At 48.4% G+C, this 21,577-nt stretch overlaps 1 protein-coding gene across 4 annotated transcripts in view; it reads left to right on the plus strand.

The window, feature by feature from the left end:
• HMGA1 (high mobility group AT-hook 1) overlaps positions 1–21,577 on the plus strand; it is a 184,994-nt gene that overhangs the window by 49,079 nt on the left and 114,338 nt on the right. For all 4 annotated transcript variants that reach the window (XM_063954867.1, XM_063954860.1, XM_063954866.1 and 1 more), the window contains exon 2: positions 18,416–18,518. In XM_063954867.1, coding sequence (XP_063810937.1) covers positions 18,426–18,518 — 93 coding nt within the window. In that variant the 5' untranslated portion in view covers positions 18,416–18,425. The remainder of the gene's footprint in view (positions 1–18,415; positions 18,519–21,577) is intronic.

Genomic DNA, 21,577 nt, shown 5'->3' on the forward strand with positions numbered 1-21,577 from the left:
CCGCCGGGATGACGGGTGCTGGTATATCACTACCAACCCATAAGAGTCAGTTTAGTATTAAAAAGAAAAAAAAAAAAAAAAACGTTCTGCTGTTGGGAGGGAGGCTCTGCTTCCATCCAGGAGTATTTTAATAGAAGAGGCTATAACAAACACTGAATGCAGGAGGGCTCACACCAGATGCATGTCACATACAGTGCCGTCTTAAATACATTTTGTCGTGACTTTGCTGGCACGTCAGCGCAGACCAGCTGGCTACATATATCATCTGCACTCCCCAGTCTCATTTGCATTAGGGAGGCATGTCGTCAGGGATAAGGTATGCCTTCAAACTGACCTACACCTGTACCTTTGCTCTACGCTTCAGAGACAGTAGAAAGGAGGAACTACCAAATATAGGGATCTATTTGTGCAGTAGTAAAAAAAAAAAAAAAGGCACTGTGGTCTTTCCATTTCAGTTCAACCATGTCAGATTTTTATAAAAACTTTAGATAAGAGATGTCAAAATAACTTTCTGCCAAATATCTTGGCTATCTGACAATTAGTTTATATTTATATTGATTTTTCTGCTGCTGGGTACACTGGGCTCCACAAGGAGTAACATTGTGGTGTAGAGTAGGATCTTGATCCGAGGCACCAACAAGCTCAAAGCTTTGACTGTTCCCAAGATGCACAGTGCCGCCTCCTCTATAACCCCGCCTCTGTGCACAGGAGCTCAGTTTGTAAGTTGTTGCCATGCAGGAAGCAGGCAATCAACAGGGGGGTGGCTGCTCTTGCAGCCCATATTATAGCTTAATTTCAGAAGAGAGAAGAAATTTTGAAGACTTCAAGGGCTGCAGCTTTAATGTATGTCAGACTGCAGCTCCATCACTCCCGCAGCGGCGCTGTATAATCCCCACGCCCTGGTTGCCGGGTAACTACAGCGGAGGCTCTGGGGGTCCTTCTTCATTAGTCTCACACACTCGCCGCTGACCTCCGGGATCGCGTGGCCACAGGTACAAGGGGAGGTAAGGGGTCTCTTTGGCCCGCTATTACCGTGATCCGGCGCGGCCGTGGGAGACGGGCCGCGCGCGCTGGCGTGGACACTGTAAAGGGCAGCCGCTTAACTAGTCACCAGGGCACAGGTGGGTTTTTCTCTTATAAAAACCCATTTTTATACAGCCCGCAGTGCCCGGTGGGGATGCCAGCCGGGGGATGAGGCCTGACCTGTAGCCCCTCCCCCAGCCCCAGGGCGCCATTTGGGTAAATTTTCCCACCCTGGAGCTGCATATCTCTCCCTCACTCCGTCAGCCGCCATCACATGGAGCTGCACTGTTCCTGGGACTGCTTGGGCAAATCCTCCTCTGCAAAGCCGCCTGCTCGCCAGCGCTGTGCATTTTACAGGACACTTAAGTATTCTTCCTGTCAAGGGACAGTGTTCGCTAAGAGAGTGCATACATTCAGGGTTGTGTGGTACAAACACCCTGTGATATACAGTACATCCAGTAACTACTGTGTTTTTGTTATATCTACTGTTTACATACTGTATATAGCTATACTGAATATTACTTTGTATTGCTAGTCCAGATTAGTTTTATGGTGGTATAATTCCTCCATGGTATGCTTGTGACTATATATGTGTGTGCATGTAGCTGCTGCGTGGTTGCCGTCTCTGGTATTTCACTCAGCTTGCTACTCCTATATTCTGTAACCTGAGGGGGCGAAGTGTCAGGTTTTCTGAATAATATAGGTATTTCACAAGATATACTTGCTGCGTACTTTTTTCTTTGTGATTTATTATCCGTCCGTCCTTGCTAGGTATATCGCTGCTAAGATTGTACCAGGTTGCCTGATATTGTGCTTATTATGTCGGCTACACGAGGCAACGGAACTGAAGTTTCTCCCACATTGCATGGTGGTGATGCTGCAGTTACTTTTGAGGGAAAACGTGGCAGCAGAGTTCAGGGCGTTCCTTACCCCCCCAGTGGATCTGTAGCACCGGGGGCAACTAATGACCCACCTTGGGCTACCTTCTCCACGTTGTTAAATATGCTGGTAACTAAATTTACGCCCCCTGTGGGACCTATGCCAGTGCAGCAATTTATGGTCCCTACAGTTAATCCGCCGTGGGCAGATCAAATCTCAACACAGTTACAGCGCTTGAACCGATCGCTGACTAAACATAAGTCTCACTCTTGCCCACCTAAGACGTCTTCTAAACGGGCTGCTACATCCTCACAATCCACCGCTGTCCCGGACACATCCTCTGAGGAGGATGGTGCATATACTGACCCCACAGACACGGACTCTGATGCTTCTGATGGGGAAGTAAAGTCACTGGTGGATGTCCCTGATTTAACTGAGGCGATCAGGCTCATTCTTCACGTCTCTGATGAACTGGAGCCTGCAGCTGTCTCTACAAATCTGTAAAAGTGGTTAAACAAGTTTTACCTCATTCTCAACACCTGGCTGATATACGTCCGGAATCATGGGAAAATCCGGGAACAAAAATCACACCGCATAAGAGACTGTTGGCTCGCTATCCTCTCTCTGTGGAGTTATGTAAAAATTGGGGAAACTCCTACACCTGTAGATTCTCATGTGGCACGCAAGGTAGTTTGCTTAGCTCTGCCAGTAACTACCGTCACCTCTCTGAAGGAACCGACTGATAGATGTGTGGAGGGTTATTTGAAAGCGATTTTACACCCTAACAGGGGCTGTGCATAGGCCAACCATTGGAGCAACATGGGCTGCTGAGGCGTGGGCTCAGGAGCTGGAGGCGGAGCTGCCTTCCAACGCCTTTGAGCATGCTCGACAATGTCTCATATATTGTCACGGCTTCTCTGTACCTTAAGGAGGCGGCCTCCGATGCCGGGGTGCAGGCGGCCAAGGCTGCTACTACGTCCGTCTTGGCTAGACATATCCTTTGGTTGATATCCTGGTCGGTGGATATGGATTCTACGAAAACCCTGGAGGTGCTTCCTTTCAAGGGAGACATTCTCTGGAGAAGACCTCAATAAGATTGTGGCTAATCTGGCTACTGCTAAAACAGCTTGCCTACCTAGTACGGCTCCTTCCACGCAGAAGGCTAAAAGTACTTTTCTCTGACGTCCTAGTGGATGCTGGGGACTCCGAAAAGACCATGGGGAATAGCGGCTCCGCAGGAGACTGGGCACAAAAGTAAAAGCTTTAAGACTACCTGGTGTGCACTGGCTCCTCCCCCTATGACCCTCCTCCAAGCCTCAGTTAGATTTTTGTGCCCGAACGAGAAGGGTGCAGTCTAGGTGGCTCTCCTGAGCTGCTTAGAAAAAAGTTTAGTTTTAGGTTTGTTATTTTCAGTGAGACCTGCTGGCAACAGGCTCACTGCATCGAGGGACTAAGGGGAGAAGAAGCGAACTCACCTGCGTGCAGAGTGGATTGGGCTTCTTAGGCTACTGGACATTAGCTCCAGAGGGACGATCACAGGCCCAGCCATGGATGGGTCCCAGAGCCGCGCCGCCGTCCCCCTTACAGAGCCAGAAGAGCAGAAGAGGTCCGGAAAAATCGGTGGCAGAAGACGTCCTGTCTTCAATAAGGTAGCGCACAGCACTGCAGCTGTGCGCCATTGCTCTCAGCACACTTCACACTCCGGTCACTGAGGGTGCAGGGCGCTGGGTGGGGGCGCCCTGAGACGCAATATAAACACCTTAGGGGCAAAAAATGCATCACATATAGCTCCTGGGCTATATGGATGCATTTAACTCATGCCTGTTTTTCCATAAAAAAGCGGGAGAACGGCCGCCGAGAAGGGGGCGGAGCCTATCTCCTCAGCACACTGGCGCCATTTTTCCCTCACAGCTCCGTTGGAGGGAAGCTCCCTGACTCTCCCCTGCAGTCCTGCACTACAGAAACAGGGTAAAACAAGAGAGGGGGGGCACTAAATTGGCAGATAAATCTATACAGCAGCTATATAAGGGAAAAACACTTATATAAGGTTATCCCTGTGTGTGTGTGTGTGTATGTATGTATGTATATATATATATATATATATATATATATATATATATATATATATATATATATATATATATATATCTCTATCTATATATATATATATATCTCTATCTATATATATATATATATATATATATATCTCTATCTATATATATATATATATCTCTATCTATATATATATCTCTATCTATATATATATATCTCTATCTATATATATATATATATCTCTATCTATATATATATATATATCTCTATCTATATATATCTCTATCTATATATATCTCTATCTAATCGCTCTGGTGTGTGCTGGCAAACTCTCCCTTTGTCTCCCCAAAGGGATAGTGGGGTCCTGTCCTCTATCAGAGCATTCCCTGTGTGTGTGCTGTGTCGGTACGTTGTGTCGACATGTATGAGGAGGAAAATGGTATGGAGGCGGAGCAATTGCCTGTATTAGTGATGTCACCCCCTAGGGAGTCGACACCTGACTGGATGGTCTTATGGAAGGAATTACGTGATAGTGTCAGCACTTTACAAAAGACTGTTGACGACATGAGACAGCCGGCAAATCAGTTAATACCTGTACAGGCGTCTAAAACACAGTCAGGGGCTCTAAAGCGCCCGTTACCTCCGGTGGTCGACACAGACCCAGACACGGACACTGACTCCAGTGTCGACGGTGAGGAAACAAAAGTATTTTCCAGTAGGGCCACACGTTACATGATCACGGCAATGAAGGAGGTTTTGAACATTTCTGATACTACAAGTACCACAAAAAAGGGTATTATGTGGTGTGTGAGAACTACCCGTAGTTTTTCCTGAATCAGATGAATTAAATGAGGTGTGTGATGAAGCGTGGGTTTCCCCCGATAAACTGCTAATTTCTAAAAAATTATTGGCATTATACCCTTTCCCGCCAGAGGTTAGGGCGCGTTGGGAAACACCCCCTAGGGTGGATAAGGCGCTCACACGCTTATCAAAACAAGTGGCGTTACCGTCTCCTGATACGGCCGCCCTCAAGGAACCAGCTGATAGGAAGCTGGAAAATATCCTAAAAAGTATATACACACATACTGGTATTATACTGCGACCAGCAATCGCCTCAGCCTGGATGTGCAGTGCTGGGGTGGCTTGGTCGGATTCCCTGACTGAAAATATTGATACCCTGGACAGGGACAATATATTATTGACTATAGAGCATTTAAAGGATGCATTTCTATATATGAGAGATGCACAGAGGGATATTTGCACTCTGGCATCAAGAGTAAGTGCGCTGTCCATTTCTGCCAGAAGAGGGTTATGGACGCGACAGTGGTCAGGTGATGCGGATTCCAAACGGCATATGGAAGTATTGCCGTATAAAGGGGAGGAGTTATTTGGGGTCGGTCTATCGGACCTGGTGGCAACGGCTGGGAAATCCACCTTTTTACCCCAGGTCACCTCTCAGCAGAAAAAGACACCGTCTTTTCAGGCTCAGTCCTTTCGTCCCCATAAGGGCAAGCGGGCAAAAGGCCACTCGTATCTGCCCCGGGGCAGAGGAAGGGGAAAAAGACTGCAGCAGACAGCCTCTTCCCAGGAACAGAAGCCCTCCCCCGCTTCTGCCAAGTCCTCAGCATGACGCTGGGGCCTTACAAGCGGACTCAGGCACGGTGGGGGCCCGTCTCAAGAATTTCAGCGCGCAGTGGGCTCACTCGCAAGTGGACCCCTGGATCCTGCAGGTAGTATCTCAGGGGTACAAATTGGAATTCGAGACGTCTCCCCCTCGCCGGTTCCTGAAGTCTGCTTTACCAACGTCTCCCCCCGACAGGGAGGCGGTATTGGAAGCCATTCACAAGCTGTATTCCCAGCAGGTGATAATCAAGGTACCCCTCCTACAACAGGGAAAGGGGTATTATTCCACGCTGTTTGTGGTACCGAAGCCGGATGGCTCGGTGAGACCTATTTTAAATCTGAAATCCTTGAACACTTACATACAAAGGTTCAAATTCAAGATGGAATCACTCAGAGCAGTGATAGCGAACCTGGAAGAAGGGGACTATATGGTGTCTCTGGACATCAAGGATGCTTACCTCCATGTCCCAATTTGCCCTTCTCACCAAGGGTACCTCAGGTTTGTGGTACAGAACTGTCACTATCAGTTTCAGACGCTGCCGTTTGGATTGTCCACGGCACCCCGGGTCTTTACCAAGGTAATGGCCGAAATGATTCTTTTTAGAAGAAAAGGCGTCTTAATTATCCCTTACTTGGACGATCTCCTGATAAGGGCAAGGTCCAGAGAACAGTTAGAGGTCGGAGTAGCACTATCTCAAGTAGTACTACGACAGCACGGATGGATTCTAAATATTCCGAAATCGCAGCTGATTCCGACGACACGTCTGCTGTTCCTAGGGATGATTCTGGACACAGTACAGAAAAAGGTGTTTCTACCGGAGGAGAAAGCCAGGGAGTTATCTGACCTAGTCAGGAACCTCCTAAAACCAGGCCAAGTGTCAGTGCATCAATGCACAAGGGTCCTGGGAAAAATGGTGGCTTCTTACGAAGCGATTCCATTCGGCAGATTCCACGCAAGAACTTTTCAGTGGGATCTGCTGGACAAATGGTCCGGATCGCATCTTCAAATGCATCAGCGGATAACCCTGTCTCCAAGGACAAGGGTGTCTCTCCTGTGGTGGTTGCAGAGTGCTCATCTTCTAGAGGGCCGCAGATTCGGCATTCAGGACTGGGTCCTGGTGACCACGGATGCCAGCCTGAGAGGCTGGGGAGCAGTCACACAGGGAAGAAATTTCCAGGGCTTGTGGTCAAGCATGGAAACGTCACTTCACATAAATATCCTGGAACTAAGGGCCATTTACAATGCCCTAAGTCAGGCAAGGCCTCTGCTTCAGGGTCAGCCGGTGCTGATCCAGTCGGACAACATCACGGCAGTCGCCCACGTAAACAGACAGGGCGGCACAAGAAGCAGGAGGGCAATGACGGAAGTTGCAAGGATTCTTCGCTGGGCGGAAAATCATGTGATAGCACTGTCAGCAGTGTTCATTCCGGGAGTGGACAACTGGGAAGCAGACTTCCTCAGCAGACACGATCTCCACCCGGGGGAGTTTGGACTTCACCCAGAAGTCTTCCACATGATTGTGAACCGTTGGGAAAAACCAAAGGTGGACATGATGGCGTCCCGCCTCAACAAAAAACTGGACAGATATTGCGCCAGGTCAAGGGACCCTCAGGCAATAGCTGTGGACGCTCTGGTAACACCGTGGGTGTACCAGTCAGTGTATGTGTTCCCTCCTCTGCCTCTCATACCCAAGGTACTGAGAATCATAAGAAGGAGAGGAGTAAGGACTATACTCGTGGCTCCGGATTGGCCAAGAAGGACTTGGTACCCGGAACTTCAAGAGATGCTCACGGAAGACCCGTGGCCTTTACCTCTAAGAAAGGACCTGCTCCAGCAGGGACCATGTCTGTTCCAAGACTTACCGCGGCTGCGTTTGACGGCATGGCGGTTGAACGCCGGATCCTGAAGGAAAAAGGCATTCTGGATGAAGTCATCCCTACCCTGATCAAAGCCAGGAAGGATGTAACTGTGCAACATTATCACCGTATTTGGCGTAAATATGTTGCGTGGTGTGAGGCCAGGAAGGCCCCTACAGAGGAATTTCAACTGGGTCGTTTCCTGCATTTCCTGCAAACAGGACTGTCTATGGGCCTAAAATTAGGGTCCATTAAGGTTCAAATTTCGGCCCTGTCAATATTCTTCCAAAAAGAACTAGCTTCAGTTCCTGAAGTTCAGACGTTTGTCAAGGGGGTACTGCATATACAGCCTCCTTTTGTGCCTCCAGTGGCACCTTGGGATCTCAATGTAGTTTTGGGGTTCCTAAAATCACATTGGTTTGTACCACTCACCACTGTGGACTTAAAATATCTCACATGGAAAGTGGTAATGCTGTTAGCCCTGGCCTCAGCCAGGCGTGTCTCAGAATTGGCGGCTTTATCCTATAAAAGCCCTTACCTAATTTTTCATACGGACAGGGCAGAATTGAGGACTCGTCCTCAATTTCTCCCTAAGGTGGTTTCAGCATTTCACTTAAACCAGTCTATTGTGGTGCCTGCGGCTACTAGGGACTTAGAGGATTCCAAGTTGCTGGACGTAGTCAGGGCCCTGAAAATATGTTTCCAGGACGGCTGGAGTCAGAAAATCTGACTCGCTGTTTATCCTGTATGCACCCAACAAGCTGGGTGCTCCTGCTTCTAAGCAGACTATTGCTCGTTGGATTTGTAGTACAATTCAGCTTGCACATTCTGTGGCAGGCCTGCCACAGCCAAAATCTGTAAAAGCCCATTCCACACGGAAAGTGGGCTCATCTTGGGCGGCTGCCCGAGGGGTCTCGGCTTTACAACTTTGCCGAGCAGCTACTTGGTCAGGGGCAAACACGTTTGCTAAATTCTACAAATTTGATACCCTGGCTGAGGAGGACCTGGAGTTCTCTCATTCGGTGCTGCAGAGTCATCCGCACTCTCCCGCCCGTTTGGGAGCTTTGGTATAATCCCCATGGTCCTTTCGGAGTCCCCAGCATCCACTAGGACGTCAGAGAAAATAAGAATTTACTTACCGATAATTCTATTTCTCATAGTCCGTAGTGGATGCTGGGCGCCCATCCCAAGTGCGGATTGTCTGCAATACTTGTACATAGTTATTGTTACAAAAAATCGGGTTATTATTGTTGTGAGCCATCTTTTCAGAGGCTCCTCTGTTATCATGCTGTTAACTGGGTTCAGATCACATGTTGTACGGTGTGATTGGTGTGGCTGGTATGAGTCTTACCCGGGATTCAAAATCCTTCCTTATTGTGTACGCTCGTCCGGGCACAGTATCCTAACTGAGGCTTGGAGGAGGGTCATAGGGGGAGGAGCCAGTGCACACCAGGTAGTCTTAAAGCTTTTACTTTTGTGCCCAGTCTCCTGCGGAGCCGCTATTCCCCATGGTCCTTTCGGAGTCCCCAGCATCCACTACGGACTATGAGAAATAGAATTATCGGTAAGTAAATTCTTATTTTTCCTCCTCCAGGTAAAACAAAAGGTCAGGCGTACCCAAAGCAAGCTCGTGCTTCCAGACCTGCCAAGCTCAGACCAAAGCAGGCCTGCTGCATGAGGGGGCAGACCTCCCTCTGGGGGATCCCAGGGTGGGGGGCCGACTTCTAGGTTTTGCCCAGGAATGGTTGAAGACCACTTCCAATGCCTGGGTAAGTGAAGCCGTCACTCGAGGTTACGCCATACCCTTCAAGAATGATCCCCCTCGTCGATTTTGCCTGACAGATGTTCCTCTGGACCCGGTGAAGGCAAACACTCTGCATTTGGTGGTACATTCCCTCCTGACCACAGGAGTGGTCGTACAGGTGCCTCTGGCTCAGAGAGGCAAGGGGTACTATTCACTGCTGTTTCTAGTCTGAAACCGAACGGGTCCTCGCGGCCCATTCTCAATCTGAAGTCCTTGAACAAGTATGTGCGGGTCTCCAAGTTTCGTATGGAAACTCTGCGCTCTATTGTTCTAGCCTTGGAGCCTGGGGACATACAGGTTGCCTACCTGCATATTCCTATTGCAGTGTCTCTCATCAGCAGTACCTGAGGTTTGCGGTGGGCAACCTTCATTACCAATTTCGGGCATTACCTGTTGGTTTGACAATGGCTCCGCGAGTTTTCACTAAAGACATGGCGGTAATGGCTGTACTCTGCCGTCAAGGGGTCAGGATCCTACCGTACTTGGACGATTTGTTGATCCTGGCAAATTCCCCAGAACTTCTGCTGTGTCATCTAGATCTGATGGTCCAGTTCATGAAAGCACACGGTGGCTAATCAGCTGGAAGAAATCCTCCCTGATTCCTGCTCGGAGCATGGTGCACCTGGGAGCGTTATTGGACACTCACAACCAACTGTTGTCCCTCTCTCAGGAGAAAGTACTGAACAAACAGGATTTGATGCTTCCTATCTCGTCCGCAAGTGTCGATACATTCGGCAATGAAAGTGCTAGGTCTCATGGGGGTCGATTCTATTCGGCAACTTAAGAATAGTGCCGGGAATTAGCTCCCAACGCTATTCAATTCAGCTGCTAGTGACCCGCAATTGTCGGGAATTCTTCTCTCATCCCCGGGGGATGAGAGAAGAAACCCGACAAAAGTGCTGCCTCGCGGCTGATTTTGTCGGGAATCAGCCTCATGCCGGGGAGTTAAGTCTGAGAATGCCCGTTCTCCCGACAATTCAACCTGTTTAGTCGGCGAGAACGGGACATCTCCGACTTAACTGGAGCTGAATTGAATAGCGTTGGGAGCTAATTCCCGGCGCTATTAAGTTGCTGAATAGAATCGACCCCATGGTGTCTGCTTTCGACATGGTGGAGTATGCTCGATTCCATTCTCGCCCTCTACAGAAGTAAATTCTGACCAAGTGGGACGGCCTGCCTCACCGGATCAGGTCTCGCATGATCTCCTTGTCTCCGGAAGTCCGCTTGTCACTGAGCTGGTGGCTTCAGAACCATCGATTGAGCAGGGGCCGTCTCTTCTGGATATCCAACTGGGTCCTGCTGACGACTGATGCTAGTCTGAGAGGTTGGGGCGCAGTTTTGGAACAACACTCCCTTCAGGGTCGGTGGACTGAGGAGGAGTCTCTACTCGCGATAAATATTCTGGAACTGCGGGCAGTGTTCAATGCATTGACACTGGCCCAGCATCTAATACAGAACAGACCTGTTCAAGTACAATCGGACAATGCCACCACGGTGGCGTACATAAATCAAGGTGGCACTTGAAGCCGCATGGCAATGAGGGAAGAATCACGGATTCTTCAATGGGCAGAACGCCATCTGCTGGCCATATCCGCAGTGTTCATTCCAGGGGTCCTAAACTGGGAAGCGGACTTTCTCAGTCATCAGGACGTACTCGCAGGAGAATGGAGCCTCCATCCAGAGGTGTTTCAACGTCTTGTGGACAAGTGGGGCCTTCCAGATGTGGACCTGATGGCATCTCGACACAATCACAAGGTTCCGGTCTTCGGAGCAAGGACAAGGGATCCTCAAGCAGCGTTCGTGGATGCTCTGTCAATCCCATGGAAATTTCGGCTGCCGTATGTGTTCCCTCCAGTGTCACTCCTGCCCAGAGTAATACGGAAGTTCAAGCAAGAAGGAGGAAACCTTCTTCTGATCGCTCCAGTGTGGCCCAGACGGCACTGGTTCTCTGATCTACTGGGCCTCTCTAGATCGTCCCCTTCTACTTCCACAACGACCAGACCTCCTCGTTCAGGGCCCTTGTGTTTACCAGGACTTGGACCGTCTAGCTTTGACTGCATGGCTCTTGAAGCTTCCGTCCTGAGGGCCAAGGGTTTTTCTGAGGCGGTCGTTAAAACTATGTTGAAGGCCTGTAAGCCGGCTTCTGCTCGGATTTACCATAGGGTCTGGAATGCTTACTTTACTTGGTGTGCGTCTCACAATCATGACGTTTTCAAATTTAGCACAGCCAAACTGTTGGCCTTCCTACAACAGGGCCTGGACTTAGGCTTTCGTCTGGCCTCCCTCAAGGTTCACATTTCTACCTTGTTGGTTTGGTTTCGGAGAAAGATTGCTGCCCTCCCTGATGTTCGTACGTTCACTCAAGGCATGTTGTGGATTCAGCCTCCTTATGTGCCACCTGTTGCCCCTTGGGATCTGTCGGTGGTGTTGGAGGCCTTGCAAGAGTCTCAGTTTGAGCCTTTTGCATCTGCTGACCTTCAGCTAAAAGGGTCTCGGACTTGGGTGCCTTATCATGTAAGTCTCCCCATTTGATTTTTCACCGTGACCGGGCGGTTCTTAGAACGCGGCTGGTTATTTACCCAAGGTGGTGTCTTCATTCCACCTTAACCAGGAGATTGTGGTTCTGGCCTTTAATTCTCCTGAGTTGTCTTCCAAAGAGCAGTCCTTGGATGTGGTATGGGCTCTCCGTATCTATGTGAAGAGAACATCCTCAATTAGGAAATCTGATTCTCTCTTTGTACTGTTTGGTTTTCACAAACGTGGCTGGCCTGCTTCCAAGCAGACTTTGGCCAGATGGATTAGAATGGTGATTGCACATGCTTATGTACAGGCTAGTCGTCCAGCTCCTGCTACCATCAAAGCCCATTCTACTCTGTCGGTTGGACCTTCTTGGGCGGCCCATAGTGGTGCGAACAATTGTGCAAGGTGGCTAAGTGGTCCTCAGGGAACACGTTTATTAGGTTCTATGGCTTCGATACTTCCGCCTCCCAGGATGCTTCCTTTGGACGCCAGGTTCTTGTGCCTGCTACAGTGCGTCCCCTCCCATAAGGAACTGCTTTAGGACATCCCTGATGTTAATCCTTGTGGAGCCCAGTGTACCCCGCAGCAGAAAACGAGATTTATGGTTAAGAACTTTACCGTTGTTGAATGTCTTTCTGCGAGGTACACTGGGCTCCACAAGGCGCCCACCCTGACGCACTTGGCTTCTTTGGGTTGGTGTGGCATAGCTGCTGACACCCTCTTCTGTGGTGAGTGTGTGGGGTAATTTGCTACGAGCGATTGTCGTCTCTAGTACCTGCTACTGCATTGGGCTTGTTAACGAAACTGAGCTCCTATGCATGGAGGTGGGGTTATAGAGGAGGCGGAGCTGTGCATCTTGGGAACAGGCAAAGCTTTGAGCCTGTTGGTGCCTCGGATCAAGATCCTACTCTACACCCTGGATGTTAATCCTTGTGGATCCCAGTGTACCTCGCAGAAAGATTTAATAACGATGAGTTCTTACCATAAATCTCGTTATCGACTTGACTGTTTGCCTTTATCTGCTATGTGTGATTTTCACTGTGGTGTATTCCAGATATATCGATCACTGTATACTGTACCCTGGGGACTAGGTGCGTCTGGGTCCATATGTAGTGCGTCACAGTATTTACCTATTGCGTGTATTCTACTGTGTACTCTGTCACAATACTGGATTTATTCGCAGGTGTTGTGTACTGGGTACTCAGTCACATGCTAATTGATTTATTTGCAGGTATTGTACTGTCTGGCTTCATCGTACTAAACCCCTCTGTTGCATTTGTGTGTAAGGTTTAACATGTAGGGCAGTAAATCTGGGGACGCTCCTGCATCCTGCAGAGCATGTGTAACGGATTTACCTGAGGGGTAAGTTTTGTGTGATGGTCTGTGCTAGGTCTCGTACATCTCCCAGTCAGGCCGCAGCTCCTGTAATCAGTCAGTGGCCAACCTGAGCTGCGTTCTCAAACCTACTGGGTTCTCTAGTTGAACGCTTTATGCCCCCTATGGGACCACCTGTAACATTAGTCTCTGATGTTCCCATGGTTACTCCGCTTTGGGCGGTAAAATTTTGTCATACGGATTGTTGCGTATGACTCATTCCCTGGTCAGGCAAAACCCTATTCCAGGTCAATCTCGTGTCTCTGGGTCATCTGAGCGGGCTGCTTCTTCTTCCCTATCCAATAATCTCTCAGATATTTTATCTGAAGATAGGGGGATCATGCTGTCCTGTCAGTCTCTATATTAGGTGTTCCTGACAAGGATTTTCCATTGCTAAATGATACCACTGCCCTTGTGGTTACTGGGAAACAAATCCTACAAATCACTGTTAAGCGGATTCCCCTACTGTGGTTTAGCAAACTACAGTATGCTCACACGTCAGAGGGTAATTTAAAACTCTTACCACAATCTGACCATTAAGTGTACATCAGACAAGACTCCTGGTCTAATCCAGGGAAGACCTTTTTCCCCTGTCTACAACAGGCATTAGCTCAAAATCCTCCCCCTGCAGAGTTGTATAATGAGTAGGTAATTAACTGCTAGTGAACTCATGTGTCACCCATCAGGTGTCGTCCACTCTGCCTCTCACCACTGTTCCCTCACTGTAGGAACTGTCAGGTAAGCGTGTGGAGGGATGCCTGAAGTCTTTTACTCCCTTACGGGTGTTGTACATAGACCACGACTGTGTCCTCTTGCGGCTGCAAAATAGATTGACTGGATCAGGCATTAGGGAATGTCTGGCATTTTCAGATATATCCTCGGGCAGCTCATCCTCTGTCTCACAATACCAGTGCCACCTTTTTGTTCACCAGGAGGTGTCCTCTGAGGCGGGTGTGTTGGCAGCCAAGTCATCAAATACGTCTGCCCTGGCTCGCCGTATTCTGTGGCTGAGGTTGTGGATGGTGGACCTGGGCTCAAAGTCCTTGGAGTTATTCCCCTTTTACTGGGGACATCTTATTTGGGGAAGAACTAATTAAAAATAGTGTCTGAATCTGTGGCTACTATGACTGCCTTTCTCCCAAATGATACTCCTTCTACACAGAAGGCAAAAGGTACCACTTTTCTGTTTTCGGTCTTATGGGAAAGCGAAGGCAAGGCATACCTGAGATTGTGCTCCCAACAACCACTACGCCCAAGGCCTAACATTCCTCACCAGCCAACTTCTCATGACCAGCCTGCTGCATGACTGGACAGGCCTCCCCCTGGGGGGGGCTGACTTCTTCGATTCATCCAGGTCTGGTTTATGACCACTTCAGATGCATGGGTGTGAGAAATTGTTTCTTACAGGTATGCATAGTCTTCCCAGAGACTCCTACCCCCCCCCCCCCCCCCCCCACCCACCCACCCACTGCCACTCGCCAATTCTGCACATCGGTTATCCCTTCGGATCTGTTAAAGGCGCAAGCTCTACTGATGGTCGTGTGTTCTCTCCTGGATTCAGAAGTGGTAGTGCCGGTACCTCTGTCCCAGAGAGGCAGAGGATACTATTTGACCCTGTTTCTAGTACTGAAACTTGATGGGTCTTTCTGGCTTATTCTCAACCTCATAACACTGAACAAGTTTGTGAGAGTGTCCAAGTTCTGTATGGAAACACTGAGCTCAATTGTACTGGCCATGGACCCGGAAACTATATAGTATCCCTGGTTATACAAGATGCTTACCTGCATATGCCTATTGCCATATCGCATCAGCCATCACTATCCATTCCAGGCTCTGCCGTTTGGACTGGCCACGACCACTCTGATCTTCACCAAGGTTATGCCCGTGATGACTGCTCACCTCCGTCACCAGGGATTCGGGTTCCTGCCGTATCTGGATGACTTGCTGATTCTGGAAAACTCCCCACAATGTCCTCCTCTGTCATCTACAACGGACTGTAAACTTCCTAAAAACCCACGGGTGGCTCATCAACTGGAAGAAGTCCTTGCTGGTCCCTGCTTGGAGCATGGTGCACCTGGGGGCACTCCCGGACATAGTCAACGTCTGTTTCTGTCTCCAGAGAAGGTCCTGAAACTTCATGACCGGATTAGATACTTCCTCTCTTGCCCAAGAGTGTCTGTACACTCTGTGATGAGAGTACTAGGCCTCATGGTGTCTGCTTTCGACATGGTAGAGTACGCTCAATTCCATTCCCGCCCTCTACAGAGGATAATCCTTTCCAAGTGAGACGGCCTGGCTCATTTGGATCAGGTTTCACATTATCTCCTTGACTCCAGAGGTTCGCCTGTCGCTGACCTGGTGGATACAGGACCAGCAGTCAAGCAGGGGCTGTCCCTTCTGAACCCCCAACTGGGTCCTACGGACTACCCAGTCTGAAGGGTTGGGGGTGCGGTGTTGGAGCAACACACTTTCCAGGGTCAGTGGACCGTGGAGGAATCACTCCTCTCGATAAAAATTATGGATTTGCGGGCAGTGTTCAATACTTTCTCTCACCCTGCCTCTGATACAGAACAGGCCTGTTCAAATACGGTCAGATCACGGTGGCGTACATAAACCATCAGGCCGACACTCGAAGCGGCATGGCAATGATGGAAGTGTCAAAAATCCTTCGTTGGGTGGAACGCCTTCTTCCAGCAATATCGGCAGTGTTCATTCCGGGAATACTCAACTGGGAAGGTGATCCTCTGTCTTCAGGACGTGCACACTGGAGAGTGGAGTCTTCATCAGGAAGTCTTTCAGCTCCTACTGAACAAGTGGGGCCTACCAGCTGTAGACCTGATGGCGTCTTGACACTATCCCAAAGTTCCGGTCTGCGGGACAAGAACCAGGGATCCTCAAGCAGTTCGTGGACACTATGGCTCTTCCATGGAACTTTCGGCTGCCCTACGTGTTCCGTTCAATGTCACTCCTGCCCAGGGTACTACGGAAGTTCAAACAAGAAGGAAGAATACTACTTCTAGTCGCTCCAGCATGGCCCAGACAACAATGGTTCTCGGACCTGCAGGGTCTATCGAGAGAGCTTCCTCAATGCCCAGACCTCCTCCTCGTTCAGGGCCCTTGTGTCTATCCAGACTGGCTTTGACTGTGTGGCTCTTGAAGCTTTACTGCCGAGTGCCAAAGGATTCTCAGAGGTGGTCATCCAAACTATGCTGAAGGCCTGCAAACTGGCATCTGCGCAGACTTATTATAGGGTCTAGAATTCTTCCTTCCTGGTTTGCTGCTAAGAATTATGATGCTTACAAATTTAGTACTTTCAGACTTCTGGCTTTTTTTGCAACAAGGCCTGGATTTAGGACTTCAATTTAGGACTTCATCTGGCCTCCATCAAGGTTCACATATCTGCCTTGTTGGTGAGGTTTCAGAGAAATACTGTCTATACCTGGTGTTCAAACATGTTACTTAGGGCATACTGCGGATTCAACTTCTCTATGTCCCTCCTGTGTCTCCATGGGATTGGTCTGTTGTCCTGAATGCCCTGCAAGAGTCTCCATTTGAACCTCTTGAGTCAGTGGACCTTAAATGGCTCACAGCCAAGGTCCTGTTTCTGTTGGCTATTGTCTCTGCTAGAAGGGTGTCTGACTTCGGTGCTTTGTCCTGTCCACCCTTTGATATTTCATCGCGACCGAGCAGGTCTTAGAACTCACCCTGGTTATTTACCTAAGTTGGTGTCGTCATCTTTTCACCTTTAATCAAGAGGTTGTGGTTCCAGCCTTCATCTCTTGCGAATTGTCCTCCAAAGAACGGTCTTTGGGTGTGGTATGGGCTCTCTGTATATATGTGGCGAGGACTGCCTTTATCAGCAGGTCAGATACCCTCTTTGTACTGCTTGGTTTCCACAAACGTGGCTGGCCTGAGAATAAGCAAACCTTGGCCAGATGGGTGATTGCGCAGGATGGACTCCCAGCTCCTGCTGCTAGTAAAGCCCATTCTACTTTGTCTGTTGGACCCTCTTGGGTGGCCCGTCGTGGCGCGTCCGCAGGGCAATTCTGCAAGGCAGTTACGTGGTCCGCAGTGAACACGTTTTATTAGGTTCTATGCCTTTGATACTTCTGCCTCCCAGGATGTTTCCTTTGGACGCCGGGTTCTCATACTCGCTAAGGTGCGTCCCCTCCCTTGAACTGCTTTAGGACACCCCTGATGTATAATCTGTGGAACGGTGTACCCCGCTGCAGAAAAGGAGATTTATGGTAGACTTATCATTGTTAAATCTTTCTGCGAGGTACACTGGGTTCCACAGGGCGCCCGCCCTGGCACACTTAGCTACTCTAGGTTTGTATGGCATTAGCTGCTAGTTCAGTCTCCTCCTGTCGTGAAAACATGGTTCTGTGTGACGAACATCTACCTTCTCTCTTACCTGCTTCTGCATTGGACTGGTTAACAAAATTGAGCTCACAGTGCCTAGAGGCAGGGTTACAGAGGAGGCCCTCAATGCATTCTGGGACAGTCTAAATCTTCAGCCTGTTGGTGCCTCTGGATCAAGATCCATCTCTACACACCGATATTCCCCGTGGAACCCAGTGTTCCTCGCACAATGATTTAACCACAGTAAGTCTACCATAAATGTGTCTCTCTATACATTTTATTTTTATTAATATTGTGAAACTGCCCCATGTCTGACAGGTAGTCAAGTCAGTCAGAAGTTTAACTACCCGTAAGAACTATTCTCGCCTCAGATGTATCAAACCTACAAAAAAAACCCGAAAAGTTGCAACCATAGCAACCAATCTGCTTCTACCTATCGTGTATAGAATCCACTTGATAGATAAGCCATAATTCCCCTGAAATTATCTATTGAGTAATGTGAAGAGATGTCATCGACTTCATAGAATATAGCATTCTACCAATCACCAGGGGCTCTGTGGTGCTGCGGATTGCGAACCTTGCTTATTGCACCCACCTGACTGGCGCACTTGCTGTCATTTTCTCTGGGCTTGTCCAACCTTTCCCTTTATACTACCTTTCCAAGTGTAAGCACATGTAAATGTGTTTGGTTTGTGCTGTATGAACCAATAATGCTGTACACCCAAAACAAATAATCACCAAGGTTTTGTACAGAATTGCATGTTGCTCAAGGCAAGAACAGCAACCATATAAGTGTATTTGGAAACCCCTGACATCGGCTTGTCAGACTTTTTACAAAAAAAAAGATGCATCTTTGCTAGATCCTAGAGAAACATTTGTTCAGTAATTTTCATATATAACCAGGATTGCACTCTCTTGCAGAAATCTCATCATGAGTGACTCAAAGGCTAAAGCAACTGCAAAAGGAGATTCAGCAGATGCGACTGAGAAACGTGGTAGAGGTCGTCCACGGAAAAAGCCACAGGTAGGAATAATATTTCAATAGTACTTTGTTCTGTTATTTTTGGTACGATCAACGGAGTCTCCAGTTTCATTAGTGGTATTGTCTAATAATGCCAGTGACATTTAAATTGGCTGTAATGCTACAGCAGTGGGTTGAACCAAGAAGTATGATGTTTAGATGAGGGATGTCTGCAGAAAAATCTTTATAACCGGAAACATTGGTTTTACTGTTAATGGGTTCTTCTGCCAGCATTTACAGCTGGAGCTGCATTTCCAAATGATGGATATGATTACAGCTGGATAATCCTGTAAAAGTGCCATGAAAGATTTGTGACATGGGAAAATACCCCTATCTAGCAAGCCAGCACATTCCTGGGTCTCTACTCCATGACACTGGTGGGAGGGGGGGGGGGAGGAGGGGGGGGGGGGGGGGGAAGTAGGGTCATGTACCAGGGACTTAGGGATCTATTTACTAAGCCTTGGACAGAGAAAGTACTAACCAATCTGCTCCTAATTGCCATGTCACAGGCTGGGTTTGAAAAATTAGATTTAGGAGCTGGATGTCTGGTACTTATCTAGGTCTACTTTATCTCCATCCAAGGATTGGTAAATAGACCCCTACCTATGAACCGGGTTGTTTACATTCACACACACACAAATCCTGGGTTGATGTGCATTCATGTGCAAAAACTGAGGGTTTCCTTGTACTAATAAGGTTTGTTACTTCCCCCTCCTGCTAGGACTGTGTGATGGCAATGATCACTCGCGCATGGGGGAGTTAACTGCTTGATGGATAAATTGGATTTCTCATACGGGGTATAGACTGGATCCGCAGGAGACATGGGCACACTATATAAGACTTTGAATGGGTGTGAACTGGCTCCTCCCTCTATGGCCCTCCTCCAGACTCCAGTTCGATTCTGTGCCCAGGAGAGACTGGACACACATTAGGGGAGCTCTGAGTTTCTCTGAAAAGACTTTGTTAGGCTTTTTTATTTTCAGAGAGACCTGCTGGTTACAGGCTCTCTGCTTCGTGGGACTGAGGGGATAGAAGTCAGACCTACTTCTGTGAGTTTCAAGGCTCTGCTTCTTAGGCTACTGGACACCATTAGTTTCAGAGTGATCGATCACTTGGTGCGCCTAGCTGCTTGTTCCCGGAGCCGCGTCGTCAACCCCCTCACAGAAGCCAGAAGAAAGAAGCTGGGTGAGTATTGGAAGAAAAGAAGACTTTAGTGACTACTGAAGACTTCAGAGTCTCGGAGGTACCGCGCATCGGTCGCGCTGCGCGCCATTGCTCCCACTCACAAGCGGCACTACAAGGGTGCAGGGCGGAGGAGGGGCGCCCTGGGCAGCAATATACCTCTTCACTAACACTGGCAAAAGATGTATACAGTGCATAGGCACTGTGTACGGACCCCCGCCAGTATAAAAAAGTAAAATAATAGCGGGCTGAAGGGCGTGGCTTAGCCCTCACAACTCGATACAGCGCCATTTTCTCCTCACAAGACGCTGTCCCCGCCAAAGCACTGTTAGGCAGCTAGCAGTGTAAAACGAGGGGGGGCACAGTGATTTTAGTGCAAAATATAGCACTATATACTATAATGGGCGTGTAGTTAATTAGTTGTGAATGTGTTTGTGTTTTCCCTGTCGGATATACCTATTATAGCTTTATAGTACACGTGTCGACATGTATGAGTGCTCTGCCACAAAATAGCTATGGGAATCCCTCTGTCGGCATTGCCGACTCCTGATGGTACTTGAGTCAGTAGATCAAGTGTCAGCAGGTCGGTAGTTGTATGCTTTTCAAAGGTAAACACTGTATGGGAGACACAGTAGTATGTGGGTGACCCTGTCGGCGCCAACTGTTATTACTAGGTGTAAATTAACATGAAGTAAATAACCTATACCTGTATAGGGTGCGGTTCCATGGGCCTGTAGCTCTAGCACAGACGTGGTTGTATTTGTGGGGGAATGATATTAAAATTATGTGTATATACTAGAGATGAGCGGATTCGGTTTTACTCGGTTTTACTCGGTTCTCAAAACCGAATCTTATTGGCTCACGGATGTCACGTGTTTTGGATAGCCAATAAGATTCGGTTTTGAGAACCGAGTAAAACCGAGTAAAACCGAATCCGCTCATCTCTAGTATATACTTCCCTCGAACCCCTCGGGGTTGCAAGAATGTTATTTTGCCTAGTTACTACTCCCTGTTGTCGACTAATACTATGTTTTATGTCGACCATAAGGTTTCCTGGTTAGATCCACAACTGAGGCATTCAGTACATGGTCGTACACATTCAGCACACATTAATGTCACTAGGGACCCTGCGGTTCTGTACAAGATACTTGTATATGTGATATGTGTATATGTGTATTTAAATATGTAGATTCATATTACAAGTTCTAATGAATGCTGAAGTAAAATTATTCCTTCTCATGTGCTGGTCGCTCTGTTGATAAAGCTCTAGGTCAGCCGTGACGAGATGGTCTCAGATCCTCACGAGGAGTCCGAGTGTTTATTCTTTGCCCGCCGTGGACATAATAAAGTGAGTCGACCCCTGGTCTGCACGGGGCCCTGTCACAATGGATTGTACACAGGAAGCGAAGTGATATTTTAATTATATGCTTTGATGATATTTGCATTGCATACGCATGGGGGAGTGCTTGTATTCAGAAATGGTCGGTTACCTTGGCATCCGATACAATTACCCTAGAGAGAGGGGACGTTTCTTAGGTTGGGTCTTCTCTATAACATTGCGGCAGGCTGCCTTTAGACTAGGACTCTTGGGTGCACGGACCACTTCCATGGCTCTCTCGGCTGGGAGGGCGTTGTGGATTCACCAAGGGAATGCTGAAGTTGACTCCGAGGGATACTGGAGTATCTTCCCTAATGAAGGTGTAACCGGGGTTTGGGGATGTCTTGGTTAAGTTGCTCTCTGCAGATACCACTGGTACGTCTATCTTCTTGAGAGCGGTTCCCTCACAACGTTTGACGCATCCTTTTTTGGTATGCAGTCGTTTTAACAGGTTGAATACCGTTCGTTTTTTCCCTTTCTTTGCAGATAGTGGAAGGTGGAA

Source organism: Pseudophryne corroboree, chromosome 2 (assembly GCF_028390025.1).
Source record: "Pseudophryne corroboree isolate aPseCor3 chromosome 2, aPseCor3.hap2, whole genome shotgun sequence".
NCBI classification, from domain to species: domain Eukaryota; kingdom Metazoa; phylum Chordata; class Amphibia; order Anura; family Myobatrachidae; genus Pseudophryne; species Pseudophryne corroboree.